The 13,997-nt window shown below is 39.9% G+C and overlaps 1 protein-coding gene across 1 annotated transcript; it reads left to right on the forward strand.

The window, feature by feature from the left end:
• The first annotated feature begins 346 nt into the window (after positions 1 to 346).
• On the forward strand, positions 347 to 12,921 carry chid1 (chitinase domain containing 1). Its single transcript, XM_061245408.1, has 13 exons — positions 347 to 486; positions 681 to 800; positions 1,907 to 2,056; positions 2,815 to 2,947; positions 3,584 to 3,628; positions 4,557 to 4,663; positions 5,165 to 5,226; positions 5,564 to 5,656; positions 6,308 to 6,409; positions 8,449 to 8,601; positions 9,252 to 9,332; positions 9,767 to 9,806; positions 10,703 to 12,921. The coding sequence occupies exons 2-13, from the start codon at positions 693 to 695 to the stop codon at positions 10,799 to 10,801; spliced, it is 1,173 nt and encodes a 390-aa protein (XP_061101392.1). The 5' UTR covers positions 347 to 486; positions 681 to 692; the 3' UTR covers positions 10,802 to 12,921.
• Positions 12,922 to 13,997: the final 1,076 nt, after the last annotated feature.

Raw genomic sequence — 13,997 nt, forward strand, 5'->3', positions numbered from 1 at the left:
GCAAAGGATATGCAACCATATACAAAACATAATGAAATGTTCGGTTGAGTTTAACTTAAACGAAATTGGGGGCTTGCTGAGCTCTGTACCATTTGACTACTATGAACAAAAACTGAAACTATGACATGAACTGAAACTATGATATGTCAAAATCATTATCACAACGATATATCGTATATTTAGGGGTTTTCGTACATAGGGCCAAACTATCGTGCACATATGATCATTACTGTACATCTGGCAAAACTGGTCGGTACACGTCTTCCCCCAGTCGGTGGTCGAAGCTGAAAACGTCAAACTTTTATTTTGAATGTTTTAATACACTAGTCAACCGGAAGTTGTTTTATACTTGCCGATCGTTGGACGGTCATCTTTCTTAAACTTGTTTTCAAATTGCTTCCTTACTAGCGCTTTACGTTGGCATAATTCATTTATGTTTTAAGCTAGGTCAAATTCTGGCAAGGACAGCGCTATTATTTATTTCAGGTAATTTTTACAATGATCGTGTCGTGGTGGATTTAGCCCGCACTGTTAGCGGATTGCTAGCTTGTCTGAACTAAATAAATAAACGTAGATGTATCATGGGCATTAAAGCGAATTCTGTTGCTCTTTTGATTACCTTCTTGTCATCTAAATGTTCACAACGGAACGGAAAATAAGTGGAATCGCTTCTATTTCAGGAAGGAGTTGAAATGAAGGCTTTGTTGGTGCTTCTTTACGCTGGTCTCTCGTTCCTTTCGGTCGGTGGTACTCTGTCCAAATCAGACGCCAAGAAGTCACTCAAACCTGAAAACACTGACGTGAGTGTGTGCGGTTATCTTGATGTTTCATTCTAATAATATGCAGACAAAAGAGGTTAAACACAAAAGGCCAAGTTAAACTTGTGAAAAGCACGTTTTTTGCAAGTGTCTGCACGCTTCCTTAAAAAGGTAACATGTATGCAGAGCATACTCCATACGTCTTTACAAGCAACGCCATTTCGAAAAACCTGTGAACATAATTACTGAAACAAAATGATTCAGTTACGAATAAAATTTTACGAATTCACAGTCACCAAGCAGACCATATCCCAAAGCAGTGGTAACGAGGCATTCCTTCTTATTTGGGCCTGCATTTCAAGTTGTCACCTAAAGACTAAAATCTCTAAAGTGAATTGTTCTTGATAATAGCGTACTGCATATGACATTCCTTCTAATTATCGGGGACTGCGACCTTTTTACAGAGCTGGAAATTGATACAATATTTTCCCGTATTCTACTTTCTAGACCTGCACTGGATCCCTGGATGAGTCCAGGGATCCAGTGCAGGTCTAGAAAGTAGAATACGGGAAAATATTGTATCAATTTCCAGCTCTGTAAAAAGGTTTGGAAACGGAGAAATGTGTCGTCGGAAACATTTCCAGACGAGTTAATAGAAATACAACTACTATGTTCATATTTTTGCAATAAAAGTCGGTTTCCGAGCAGTTGCTTCCGCGCTTGAATATGTGACGCCCAGGACCCCTGCGTTCGAAATGAGTTCTCATGCGCGTCTGCAGTGGCTGGTTGCGGTATTGCAGCTGGTGCCAAAAACGCAAGATTGCTGATTATTTTACTAGGCACCTAATTTTGTGGTCTATGATTGTGCAAATCATGTAGTCATTAATGGATACCTTTCATGCATATACAATTTTGCGCCAATGTTTGGTTAGCGATTGCGCCACCAGTTCAAACAGTCCGGAGCCTTCACAGACCATTGCTAACCATTTTACGGGCGCTTTTTTATTAGCATGATTTCCCTTAGAGGTGGCTTCAAAAAAACACTTAGGCAGTCAGCCAAAGACATTTCAATGCAGGAAAAACCCTTACTGTACCTCCTGCACATGCAAAGCATAATACTGCTTACATACTCTGTGTTTGCTGGACAGAGGTCCGCAGTGGAGAGGCCTGTGCAGGAGCGAGGATTGGTGGTGCATGACCCTGCATGGAAAGACATTGTGCGGGAGGAACGGAGATACTGTCCACTGAGTTCTGCTCTCCGTCACTTCCAGGGGGAAGTTCTGGGGTATGTCACACCGGTAAGCCTTTTCCTCTGCCGGCCCACTGAATCCGCCTGTTTGTGTATTTGACTCTGTCATCTTTTGTCAGTATGTTCCTGTTCCTGCACGACTTTCTGTGGGTCTGTCTGTACAGGATGGTCACTGGCCTAATCTCTGTCCCTGTTTTTATGCCTCCACGCTGGCGACAGCCGTGGCCGGATGCATTATGTTTTCGGGTTGTCCGTCTGTCCTATTCTTGTGAAAGTGATGTCTCAGGAACGCCTTGAGGGGATTTCTTCAAATTTGCCACAAACGTCCACCTATATTGTCTTCACACAATTTTACTAATTGCTAGCTAATGTACACTTTGATGTTTTGATATGCAAGCCAAGCACCATAAACTGCTGGCTAAAACACCGATCAAATCAATTGACACATTGCCTTAATACGAGTGTGCTTATGTAGAAACCTCTGCATGTGCGGACACAGTTGGAGAGTTAGTACACAATTAACTGTGGCATTATATTTAAAAGCAACATTGCTGTTGAGGTTTTCAAATGTTAATTGTTGCCGCATAAATTACCAGGAAAGGATGGTCCATAGAGGTCCATTATATCACAGTGACCCGCATGTAATAAAGTTGTGAAATCTTGAAAATTTGTCACATCTCAGCAATTTGGATGCCTAGATAGTACTCTGGGTAAGTGGAAACTTATTTTATTTTCATTTTTGGGCTGCCATTTTAAATCTCTGTATTATTCTCTGCCCCCACCCCACCCTCATCCCTCTCTGGACAGTGGAACTCACATGGTTATGATGTTGCCAAAATGTTCAGCTCCAAGCTTACCTCAGTTTCACCTGTGTGGCTGCAGTTGAAGCGTAGAGGAAAAGAGAGCTTCCAAGTGACTGGCCTGCATGACCATGACTCAGGTAACTGTTGCACTGCTCTGGCCTGCATGACCATGACTCAGGTAACTGTTACACTGCTCTGGCCTGCGTGACCATGACTCAGGTAACTGTTACACTGCTCTGGCCTGCATGACCATGACTCACGTAACTGTTACACTGCTCTGGCCTGCATGACCATGACTCAGGTAACAGTTACACTGCTCTGGCCTGCATGACCATGACTCAGGTAACTGTTACACTGCTCTGGCCTGCATGACCATGACTCAGGTAACTGTTACACTGCTCTGGCCTGCATGACCATGACTCAGGTAACTGTTACACTGCTCTGGCCTGCATGACCATGACTCAGGTAACTGTTGCACTGCTCTGGCCTGCATGACCATGACTCAGGTAACTGTTACACTGCTCTGGCCTGCGTGACCATGACTCAGGTAACTGTTACACTGCTCTGGCCTGCATGACCATGACTCAGGTAACTGTTACACTGCTCTGGCCTGCATGACCATGACTCAGGTAACTGTTACACTGCTCTGGCCTGCATGACCATGACTCAGGTAACTGTTACACTGCTCTGGCCTGCGTGACCATGACGGTGACTATGCCACATCCCGCATGCCTGAATTATCACATTGTGGCCTCTCTGAATTCTCTCTGCAGGCTGGGTCAAAGCGGTGAGGAAGGGGAACAAGAAAATTAGGATATGTAAGTTTACTGCCACCCCCAACCCCTCCTACCCAGAAAAATGTATGTGTGGTATGTGTGCGTGTGTGCATGCGTGCGGAAATATTAAAATTCTGTTGAAATACACCAATCTTAGGAAATTAAATATTTATTTCAGTTCATTTTATTTTATTTTGAGCTATAATAAACCAATAATCTCAATGTAATTCGGCCAAACAATAACTGTCATATAAAGTGGAAACAAAGATGCTAACCAACAATTGTAAGTATGATGTAAGTTAGCTTCAAGGCTCACTTGAAGGGGGTGCAGGAGAAAACAAAGTCCTCTTGACAGAAAGGTGAAGACTCCCAAGGCCAAGAAATTTAGACTTTGCATGTACAAGTTGAATTTTGGCAGGGCTTTTGCGTGACCATGTGTAAATGATAATGCAAATGGAAACAATTTCAATTTAATTTGATTTATGTCACACTTATGCCACAAAAATATGAAAATGAAATGATAAAGGGCCAATTACATTTTCAAGGGCCATTGATTTTTGTCATGGATACAAGAAGAAGTGGCCAAATGTGGTTTTTAGTTTTCTTTTAAATTACTATATGACAGGGTTTTGTTGTAAGAGGACGAGAGTGATAAAATATCAAATGCTTTGCTTTAAAGTGCATACATTAACTTGGAAATGAAAATGCAAAGCAGGCATTATGACATGGTTTTTATGCACATGGAATTTTGCTAATTGGTGCAGTTTTAAGGGCCCTCAGCCTTCACAGTCCAAATTGGACAACTAGGTGCAGAGGATGATCTCTGGATTGCCTTCTCTTATATCCAACCCAGGTTTGATTTGTTGTGTTTCACAAAGCAGGCCCATTCATCAAATTGTAACTTCTCCATGCTAAACTTGCTACAATTATATGACAGAAGTCTCTCTCCCTTTCTTTTTCCCTATCCCAGTGCCCCGTCTGTTGTTTGACGGCTGGTCGTATCAGGATTATGTTCATGTTCTGGACAGTGAGGATGAAGCTGATGAGCTGGGGAGAGAGATGGTGGACGTGGCCAAGGTACAGAGATAGAAGGAAATCAAAGTAGAATTCAGTGGGTTTCTTCAAGAGAAACAGCCCAACACCACATTCACACAGCTCAGTTATACATACCAAAATTATACATACAGTGAGCACCATAACGTGACACATTTTTTGTTATTTTGGTTCTGTTTGAAAGGATACAATGATATTGAGGTTGCAGACTGTCAGCTTTAATTTGAGGGTGCATTCATCCATATGAGGGTATATTCATCCATATTGGATGAACTATTTAGAAATGATGGAACCTTTTGTATGCCCCCATTTTCGGGCATCCAAAAATATTGGTCAGTTTAACATGACGTAGAATAAAGTAATCATTTTTAATATTTGGTTGCATATCCTTTGTATGCAATGACTGCTTGAAGTCTGTGAAGTCTGACCCAGCTCTGGTTAGCCAAACCACTGCCATGTGATTGGGAACTATCTATTATTGCATGATGTGACATTCTGCCCTCTTTTAATAATCCAATCATGCAGGCGGAAGGCTTTGATGGCTTTATTTTGGAGATGTGGAGCCAGTTGGGAGGAAACAAGAGAAGGTGAGTTTCTACATAAAGTTACTGTGTCTGAGACTGGCCCTGTCTCTCTGTCATTCAGTTTTCTGTCTGCAGCCGTCTGGTCTGTTCAGCCCCCCCAGCAAGAAAATGTAGGCTAACTTTTATTTTATTTTATTTTGTCAGCTCCAAACTTGTAGGTATCGCTGAATTCATAACATTATAATATCTGTAATTTCCATGTTTGTCCATGACTGTTTGCCATAGCATGCTATACCATCATAAGTATTGCTGCTATGAAGTACATAAATAATGTAACTTATGGAAATGTAAATTTAAGGAGTGTTGTTCATTAATGTATTGACCCCATCATATTTCCAAGGGAACTTGTTCACCTGGTGACACACATTTGTGAGGCTCTTCAGGCACGGAAACTCACCTGTATGCTAGTCATCCCTCCTGCTCTGTCTCCTAGGTAAATATAATTCCCTAATGTGTCATGTAACTTCAGAGTATTATCTGTTATAGTGCTATAGCTCTTGTGTAGACAGTAACTGGAAGGTGCTGTGTTTGAATGTCAGGTCTGAAAGTACTATCATGGAATGCTTCATGGAATACTGTAAGGACCAACTAAAAATAGCAGCTGTAAACTGTGAAAATCCTAATTTGTGTCTAGTGACATATATTTTTGATAATAGTTCACTACTACTACAGCCAACAACTGACTTATGATAACCAGAAAGTTTGCAAAAACCCCAACATATAAATGCTACACCTCACATTAACACTGAATAAAAATCAACCTTTAATACAAAACATACACAACATGCACATCACATTAGAATTGCAAGGTTACAGGAATACACAGACAAGCTAGCTAAGACTGCGCTGTATGGTGCAATGTTTTACTTACAATACGACAGCCAATTGCATCCCATGCAGCTACGCTAACACAACTAGACCATAAGTATTGCTCTTCCCTACAACACAGCCCAAATATGACCTGATGCAGCAGCATCTTCGTAACTCCTTCCCATGCTGATAAACACACCACGGAAAATAAATATAGAATACATAAAAGCGCATTCAATGTATACTGTATACAATGCATTTCTTGTCCCACCAGCACTGGCCAGCCAGGGATGTTTGGAAGGAAGGACTTTGAGCAATTGGCCCCTGTGGTGGATGGGTTCAGCCTGATGACCTATGACTTCTCCGGCCCTGATAGGTCAGGCCTTCATCTTCTCCACCAGGGCTGCCCAATCCTGTTCCTGGAGATCTACTGTCCTGTAGGTTTTCATTTCAACCCTAATTTGGGACATCAGATTCTACTAATTCACAGCTCAACAAGATCTCTAGCTGTTGAATGATGTGTGCTTTGTTAGGGTTGGAGTGAAAACTTACCAGATGGTACAGTGCAGTCTGTAAGTATTTGGACAGTGACACGTTTTTGCTCTGTACACCTGCACATTGAATTTGACATAAAAACATGATAAGGATGAAGTGCAGTTTTGATTTGAGGGTTTTTATATCCATATTGGGGGAACGGTGTAGGGATTTTAGCTGTTTTTAAACATCATTTTACCAACAGAATCCAGATGCAGAGGGTACTTCTAGAATCAACTCTAGTTCCTTTATGCATGAAACAACAACAAAACTATCTACGAAACATTTCAGCAGTCAATTGTCCAAATACTTTTGGACCCCTAAAATTGGACTATGTATACAATTCTAATACTGTCCACCCAATACATAAAAACCCTCAAATTAAATCTAAAAGTCTGTGCTTTAACTTCATAGCCATTGTTTTATTTCAAATTCAATGTGCTGGAGTACAGAGCCAAAACACAAAAAACTGTCCAGATACTTGTTCATAGTTCATAGACAGATGTGGAGATTATCCTGTTCTACAAGTTCCATGGTGTACATGTGGACAGTACGCTGAACTGGATATCTACTGCATATCCCCCCCACCCAAATACACACACAATTCCCATATGCATGCATTGAAAAGCAATGAGGTTTCAGTATTGTGTACTTGAAAATATGATATCAAGAGCCTGGCCATGTGGATCATCATCAACCTGAAAATGTAATAAATTCCCAATAATGTAATAAGATGAGAGAAAATTAGGTGTCTTCAGCATAACAGCGATATGACATACCATGAGCAGAGACAACAGGGCTGAAGGATCTAGTCTAGATGGAGAAGGGAAGGGGACCGAGGACTGAGCCCTGGGGGACTCCTGTGACAAGGGCATGAGGGGCTGATACTGTATCGGCCCTGGTAACCAAGGAGGAGCGACCAGAGAGGTAGGACTCAATCCTTGAAGCTGCCAAGACTGGTGAAGAAAAGAAGAGAGTTGGTTTGATCGTTCAAGTGATTTGCATAGAAAAGGAAGAAGAGATATTGGACTGGTTTTTGGATGACAGAAGGGCTCAATGTGGGCTGATTCAGCAGTGGGTTGATATGGGCCCTCTTGAAGGATGAGGGGAAACATCCAGAAGACACAAAATTCACAAGAGAAGTGACATATGGGATAATGTCTGGTGTGATTTCCTGGAGGAGAGGTGAGGGGGTAGGTTCAAGGGCACAAGTGGTAGGGTGGTGGGAGAGCAGGAATTAGGAAACATCAGTGTCTGCGAGGGGAGAGAAAGTGGAGAATCAAGGGATGGGCACAGAGAGGGAAGCAGGTACTGTGAGGGGGATGGGCGCAGAGAGGGGGCAGGCACCACAACAGACCGTATATAACATCTAGGGTCCATTCCAGAAAGGTATTAGCAAAATATCTGGATCTATTAAATCGAAATTAAGGGAATTCATTAATTTCGCTCCGAATTTATCACTCAAAACCTCAGACTTGGTGCGCCATGGCTTTAAGTCTGGTCCATTGAGTATTGCGTGCAGTTCTGAGGAGCATACTGCGAGAAATATATATAGAGCTGGAAATATCTCAAAGAACGGCAACAAAATTGATTCCTGGTATAAGTTAAAAGTTATGAGGAAAGACTTTAGATGCTTAACATTTTCACGTTTTGGAGGACTTGGAGGCAATTTGAAAAATTAAACTGCTGCCCCTGCTGTCGGGCCCCTGAAACTATTTCCTCTAGGTGGAGGAATGTCTTCTGTTGAGGAAATCTTGTAATTTTAAACATGAAACCACTGTTCCAGTTCATATTTGTTTGAATATGTCTGTGTGCATTTTGTGTATATGACCCCTGTGTGTATTTGGCCCTTGTGTTTGAGAGCTTTTTTGCCTGCTCTAGGCCTGGCCCCAGCTCCCCAATACCCTGGGTGCGGGAATGCGTGCTGCAACTGGCCCCTGAGACTCGCTGGCGAGAGAAGATCCTGCTGGGGCTCAACTTGTATGGCATGCAGTTCTCCAGCCTGGGAGGTGCAGACCCGCTGATGGGGGCCAGGTGAGACCACACGGAGACGACACCTGTGCCATGACTCTTAATTCATTCAAAGTGCAGTCAGTATTTGAACAGTGACACATTTGAGTTGTTTTAGCTCTGTACTCCATTACATTTGAAATAAAGCAATGACTATACAGTTAAAGTGCAGAATTTTAGCCTTAATTTGAGGGTTTTTAACATCCATTTTAGATTAACAGTGTAGGAATTTTAGGCTTTTTTTATACATCGTCCCTCAAATGTAAGTAATTGGACAATTAGCTGCTCAAATGTTTCTTGGACAGTTACGTTTTATTGTCTTTTCATGCATAAAAAAAGGTCTAGAGTTGATTCAAGATAATTATTCTTATTGACTTGTTTATTTTGTTAAATTATCAAATCTTAAAATCTATTTAAGATTGTTGATATGATATTGAGCTTGTGCATTTGGCAATTTAATTGATAATTGTCATTCTCCATAATAATTATTAAGTTATATTATGTTAAATATATTTTAGACCTATGCGATACCACTTGTGTTCAGTATTCAGAGTGAACATTTCAACTGAAATTCCAACGAACACCCTTGTAAAAATATTCTGTCTGTTTCTGGTGCACTTCCTCTCCTTTCTCATGAATGTCCATTGTCTGTGTCCTTCCCTTCCTCTCTACAGATATATTGACTTACTGAGGGAGGTGAAGCCCAAGTTATACTGGGATGAGAAAGCTGGGGAGCACTACTTCAGCTACAAGAGGTCAGTCTGTTCATCTCAAGTCAAAATCTCCAGTCATGTATTATTATTCTGAGACCAACTGTTCAAACATTGAATAGTAATTAACACTAGATAAAGGATGTGTTCAGTGATCTTCAAGCACAACGGCAATTCCTATGTCTGCAAGAATGTGGTGGCACCGCCCTACTGTCGGAAACCTGCAAGTATTTCAGACCGCAGTGGATTAGAGTGCTCACATATGCCACCTGATGGTGGTTGTGCGTACAACAAGTAGTTACTGTGGAAAACGTGCAAATTTGGCACTGCCCAACAGATCTTGTGAAGGGGGAGTGCCAAACGAAACACAAGACCACTGTAGATTCTATATGGCACAGTTTTGAGGGAGCATACATGCAAAGGCAGGAGTCCCGTTTCATTGCATCTAAACAGATTGCTGTCTCTTTCGTTTCAAATAGAAAGGAGAACAAACATTTGGTTTACTACCCAACTCTGAAGGTAAGAATGTCTTTATGTATGTCACTGTGTATGTGGGTACTTATGTTCTGGGATCCACCATACTTGGTAGTTCATTATTCTAGCAGGCTTATGTCAGTTTTGTATCAGTAGAATTTTCACATCCTCTGCATGCAATTTGTACTGAGAATTGAAACTTTTGGTTTCTGAACGAAGAAAACGGTAGTTTTCAAAAATAACTGGGCTCTTGTACATGTACAGTGCCTTTAGATTTTCTGTTAGGCCAAAGCTATTCTGATACTTGTGATAGCATCCCCAAGTGTGTTTCAGTGTAAGTAGAATAGGCTGAATATGCTCTAAATGTATGCATGTTCACTATGCACTCAAATGTTTTTTTGCACATGGACCATTCCATGCGAACTCCAGGAGGTTGCACCACAGCACCACAGATTTCTCTCGTTTTCTGAGTGTTGGTAGACAATTATGAGAATCCTGAGAATACTTGTCATACTTGTTTCCTCGGTAGAGTCTTTTAAAATTTGCCAGGTGTGTCAATGAAAAATGCATTGTGGCAAATGTGATATTTAGAGGTAACTTTGTAAACAAATGCCCTAAATCTTTAAATTCTACATCAAAATGACCTCTAGATACAAATTTTCACAGACTTGAGGCTTTTCCTAACAATATTACGGACCTCTAGGAAATCACATTTTGTGCCAAGATGCATTCTTTATCTTGACTCCCAGTGAAATTCAAGTGGCTCCACTGGCAAAGCAGTATGAATTATGAAGCTCAATTTTTCAGGAGTTCTCATCATCATCTACCAGCGCACAGAAAAAGAACTGTGGTACTGTGGTGCAAGCTCTTGTAGTTGCCACATAATTGCCAACATCCCAAGATCACGAATGAAGCGTAAGACTTTTGCCCTCTTTCTGCAGTCCATCCAGCAACGTCTCTCATTGGCGACAGAACTGAAGACTGGAATATCCATGTGGGAACTTGGACAAGGACTGGACTATTTTTATGACCTTTTGTAACCGTGCACAAGGCTTGTAATACACAGCACTGAAGCTGCAGTCTCATAGATCATATGTACAAACTTTCAGTCAACAACTGACATTACAGGCATTTTTGGGAATTTCTTTGGGTATTTTTGGGCGTAATTGGGCTTGCAAATTAAACAATTTCCTTCACAAAGCTTCCTGTTTTTTTTCTGTGTATTCTTTATTTTTTTTATTTTTTATTTTTTATTTTTTTGCCTCATCCAATTTTTGTACTTTAATACAGTACTTTATTACACTGATGTTGCCCTTGTGTAAAGACCTATTGCTTTTATTCATAGAGGTAAGCCAATCACTACTACACTAACACCTAGAATTATCATTGTTATCCAAAGCTGCCAAACTGTAATGCTTCAAATTTTGCGAAGCATGTTACATTATAATATTAACTGCTGTTAAATTATAATTGTTCTTATAATTGTTTTTTAGCCAGTGCTTGTTGCCAGAATTTGGTTTGAAAAAGTTGTGGGGAAAAATGTTTGTTGTTGAAAGATTTTAACGAGTAAATAGTAATTCAATGGCATTGAATGAAAAGACAATATTTCTGCATATTATAGATCCTAGTGGCTTATTCGCTGTGGAAGCATCACTGCTGGGTACTATTATTTACTTATAAAGTGGCATCCAGGGACAGAAGAGTCAGAACTCTAAGTCCAGTCTGGACAAGGAGGCAGCAGATTCTACACTCTGGGAGGCGTCATCAAATGTGTTTTGCACATGGAACATTCCATGCGAACTCCAGGAGATTGCACCACAGCACCACAGATTTCTCTCGTTTTCTGAGTGTTGGTACACAATTAAATTATAAATTAAATTATAATTGTTTTTTAGCCAGTGCTTGTTCAGAAGAGTCAGAACTCTAAGTCCAGTCTGGACAAGGAGGCAGCAAATTCTACACTCTGGGAGGCGTCATCAGTACAATTGTTTTTTTTGGCACCCATCATAAATATGCTCAAATATAAAAAAAAATTCTAGAATGCAGTTATTCACATAATCATTATTTTCCAATAGTATAGTGTGCTTTATTAATGATTCAATGGAATCAACCAAAGTGTTACATTTTTGAAGTACATTTTTTCAATATGTATTTTCCCATTAAACAGGTTTCAGGTCGATTACTGTTTCTTCTGAATTGACAGTTATTTGTCTTTTCCCATATGGGTGGATGACAAAGGGATTTTACTTATTTAATTTTTATACTCTCGTGAAACTTGAAGTGATGGAATTATACAATAGTTCCTTAATAAGTATAAGATAGTTCCTTTACACTGAGATTGACTAAATTTAGTAAAATTGGATTGCCAATTTTATCTTGTTTGATTTTATTTAAAGCAACCTGTAAAGAGTGTGTTCAACTGATAAATTAAGTTTATAATTTTTACTTTCAGTGCTTTGCATCTGAATGCAAAAGATTTACTTTATGAAAAGAGGGAAAATTGTGAGGATTCTTTGTGAAAAGTGTTAAATGCAAAATGTGCTGATAGTTTTGAACATATTAGTTTCCTGTCTGCACATGCACTTTGTCATGATTCATGTTTTCTGTTCTCTGCTATATGTATAGTTATTTGCGTTTCTGTTCTTTATTTCCCTCTGTGGCCACCGTAGTCTTCCATGTTCACCTTCATTAATTTGCTTTGTCTGTGTTCTATCAGTGTTTCCGCCTCCTGCTCCATATTTGTACTTCCTTCCTGTCTCTTGTCATTCTACTCACCTGTTTTATGTTCATTAGCACTGTGCATTTAAACCCCTTTGTGTCTTGTATTTGTTGTCAGATTGTCATGAGCTTCCGAGTGTACCGACCTATTTCATTTTAGACCACCGATTCTTGGATCTTCCGTTTGTGTTTCTTTGACCCGCTGTTTTTAGACTCCCTTTGGTTTACCGGTTTTTGGATCTGGACTTTGTTTATCTGCTTGTCTGAACTGCCTTCTCGTTTTTGACCTGCCTGTGACCTCGACTACCCGCTGGTTTACCTGTGTTGTTTCTGTATGCCTGGCTATTGGACCTCTGCCTGTATTACCACTCTTGAACTGCCTGAACTCTGTTACACTGGTTAACGAACTTCGCCTTACAGTTAATAAAGACTTTGAACTTTCTTCCCGTGGTCTCGCAATTGGGTTCCTTGTTCTGAAGCCTGACACACTTTATGCTTTGTCATTGGGGTCATAGTACTATTTTGAGTGTGAAAATGGTTGAGAAAAATGGTGCAATATTACAAAACAATTCCACTTCAATGAGCTATTGGACCCCCTGATAGTATAATGCAGGAAGTACCATGTTTGCTCAATGTCAAAGTAAAAGCACTTAAAAAATCCTATACATTTCACTGCTTCAAACTGGAACGAAGAAGACACTCTGGACTATTACCAAATTTGGATAAAATTGGATATAATTTTTAAAAATAGTTTGTGTCGGCCAGGATAACTCAAACAACGGGAAACTATATACATTGACAGTACAACACTGAAAACATACCGACGCCTACATTAGTTCACAATAGTGTATTTTATTTTTCACACCACCATGCTTATCATTTCTATTCTTAAGGTCTCTTCAGTCATTTAGTTGTGTTCATGATTAGGAGGCACAATGTCATTTGGGTGGTGGGTACATGTTTTTATTTCCCCCACTAATGGGTAAGGTTATAACTTATTATTATAGCAGGACTATTATTTTAGTATTTTTAGTGTAATAATTATCAGAAATCGTATCAAGGGTAACGTCAACCGTGCGAATGCTAGTGTGTCATAACGGTGGAATTCTAGAAAAACACTGTATGGCCATTAGAAATATTCTTATCATTTTAGTTCATTTCTTGGTCACTCTTTACAGGCTTTACAACTACTAATGTAGTTGTTAGCATTAATTGATTGTTGTACAAATACATTAAGCATGAAGTTAATTTTTCATTAGTTACTGCATTTATTACTGAATATGTATATGTTAGCAAACCATAGGATAAACGTTAGTTAATTAATGTAACCTTTTTCTAAAGACTAACACATTTCTTTTAGTTGGTGTCCATGGCTGACATTTTTCTGTTATCAGTACTGCTGCCACCCTTCACTGTCACCCACAGTGCTCACGCCTGTGCTCCTAAATTGTTTATTGAGAACCATGTCAAGAAATGTTACATATTCTCTATGTAGGGCAAAAACCTTAATTGACTCAG

This window comes from Conger conger, chromosome 6, assembly GCF_963514075.1.
Source record: "Conger conger chromosome 6, fConCon1.1, whole genome shotgun sequence".
NCBI lineage: Eukaryota > Metazoa > Chordata > Actinopteri > Anguilliformes > Congridae > Conger > Conger conger.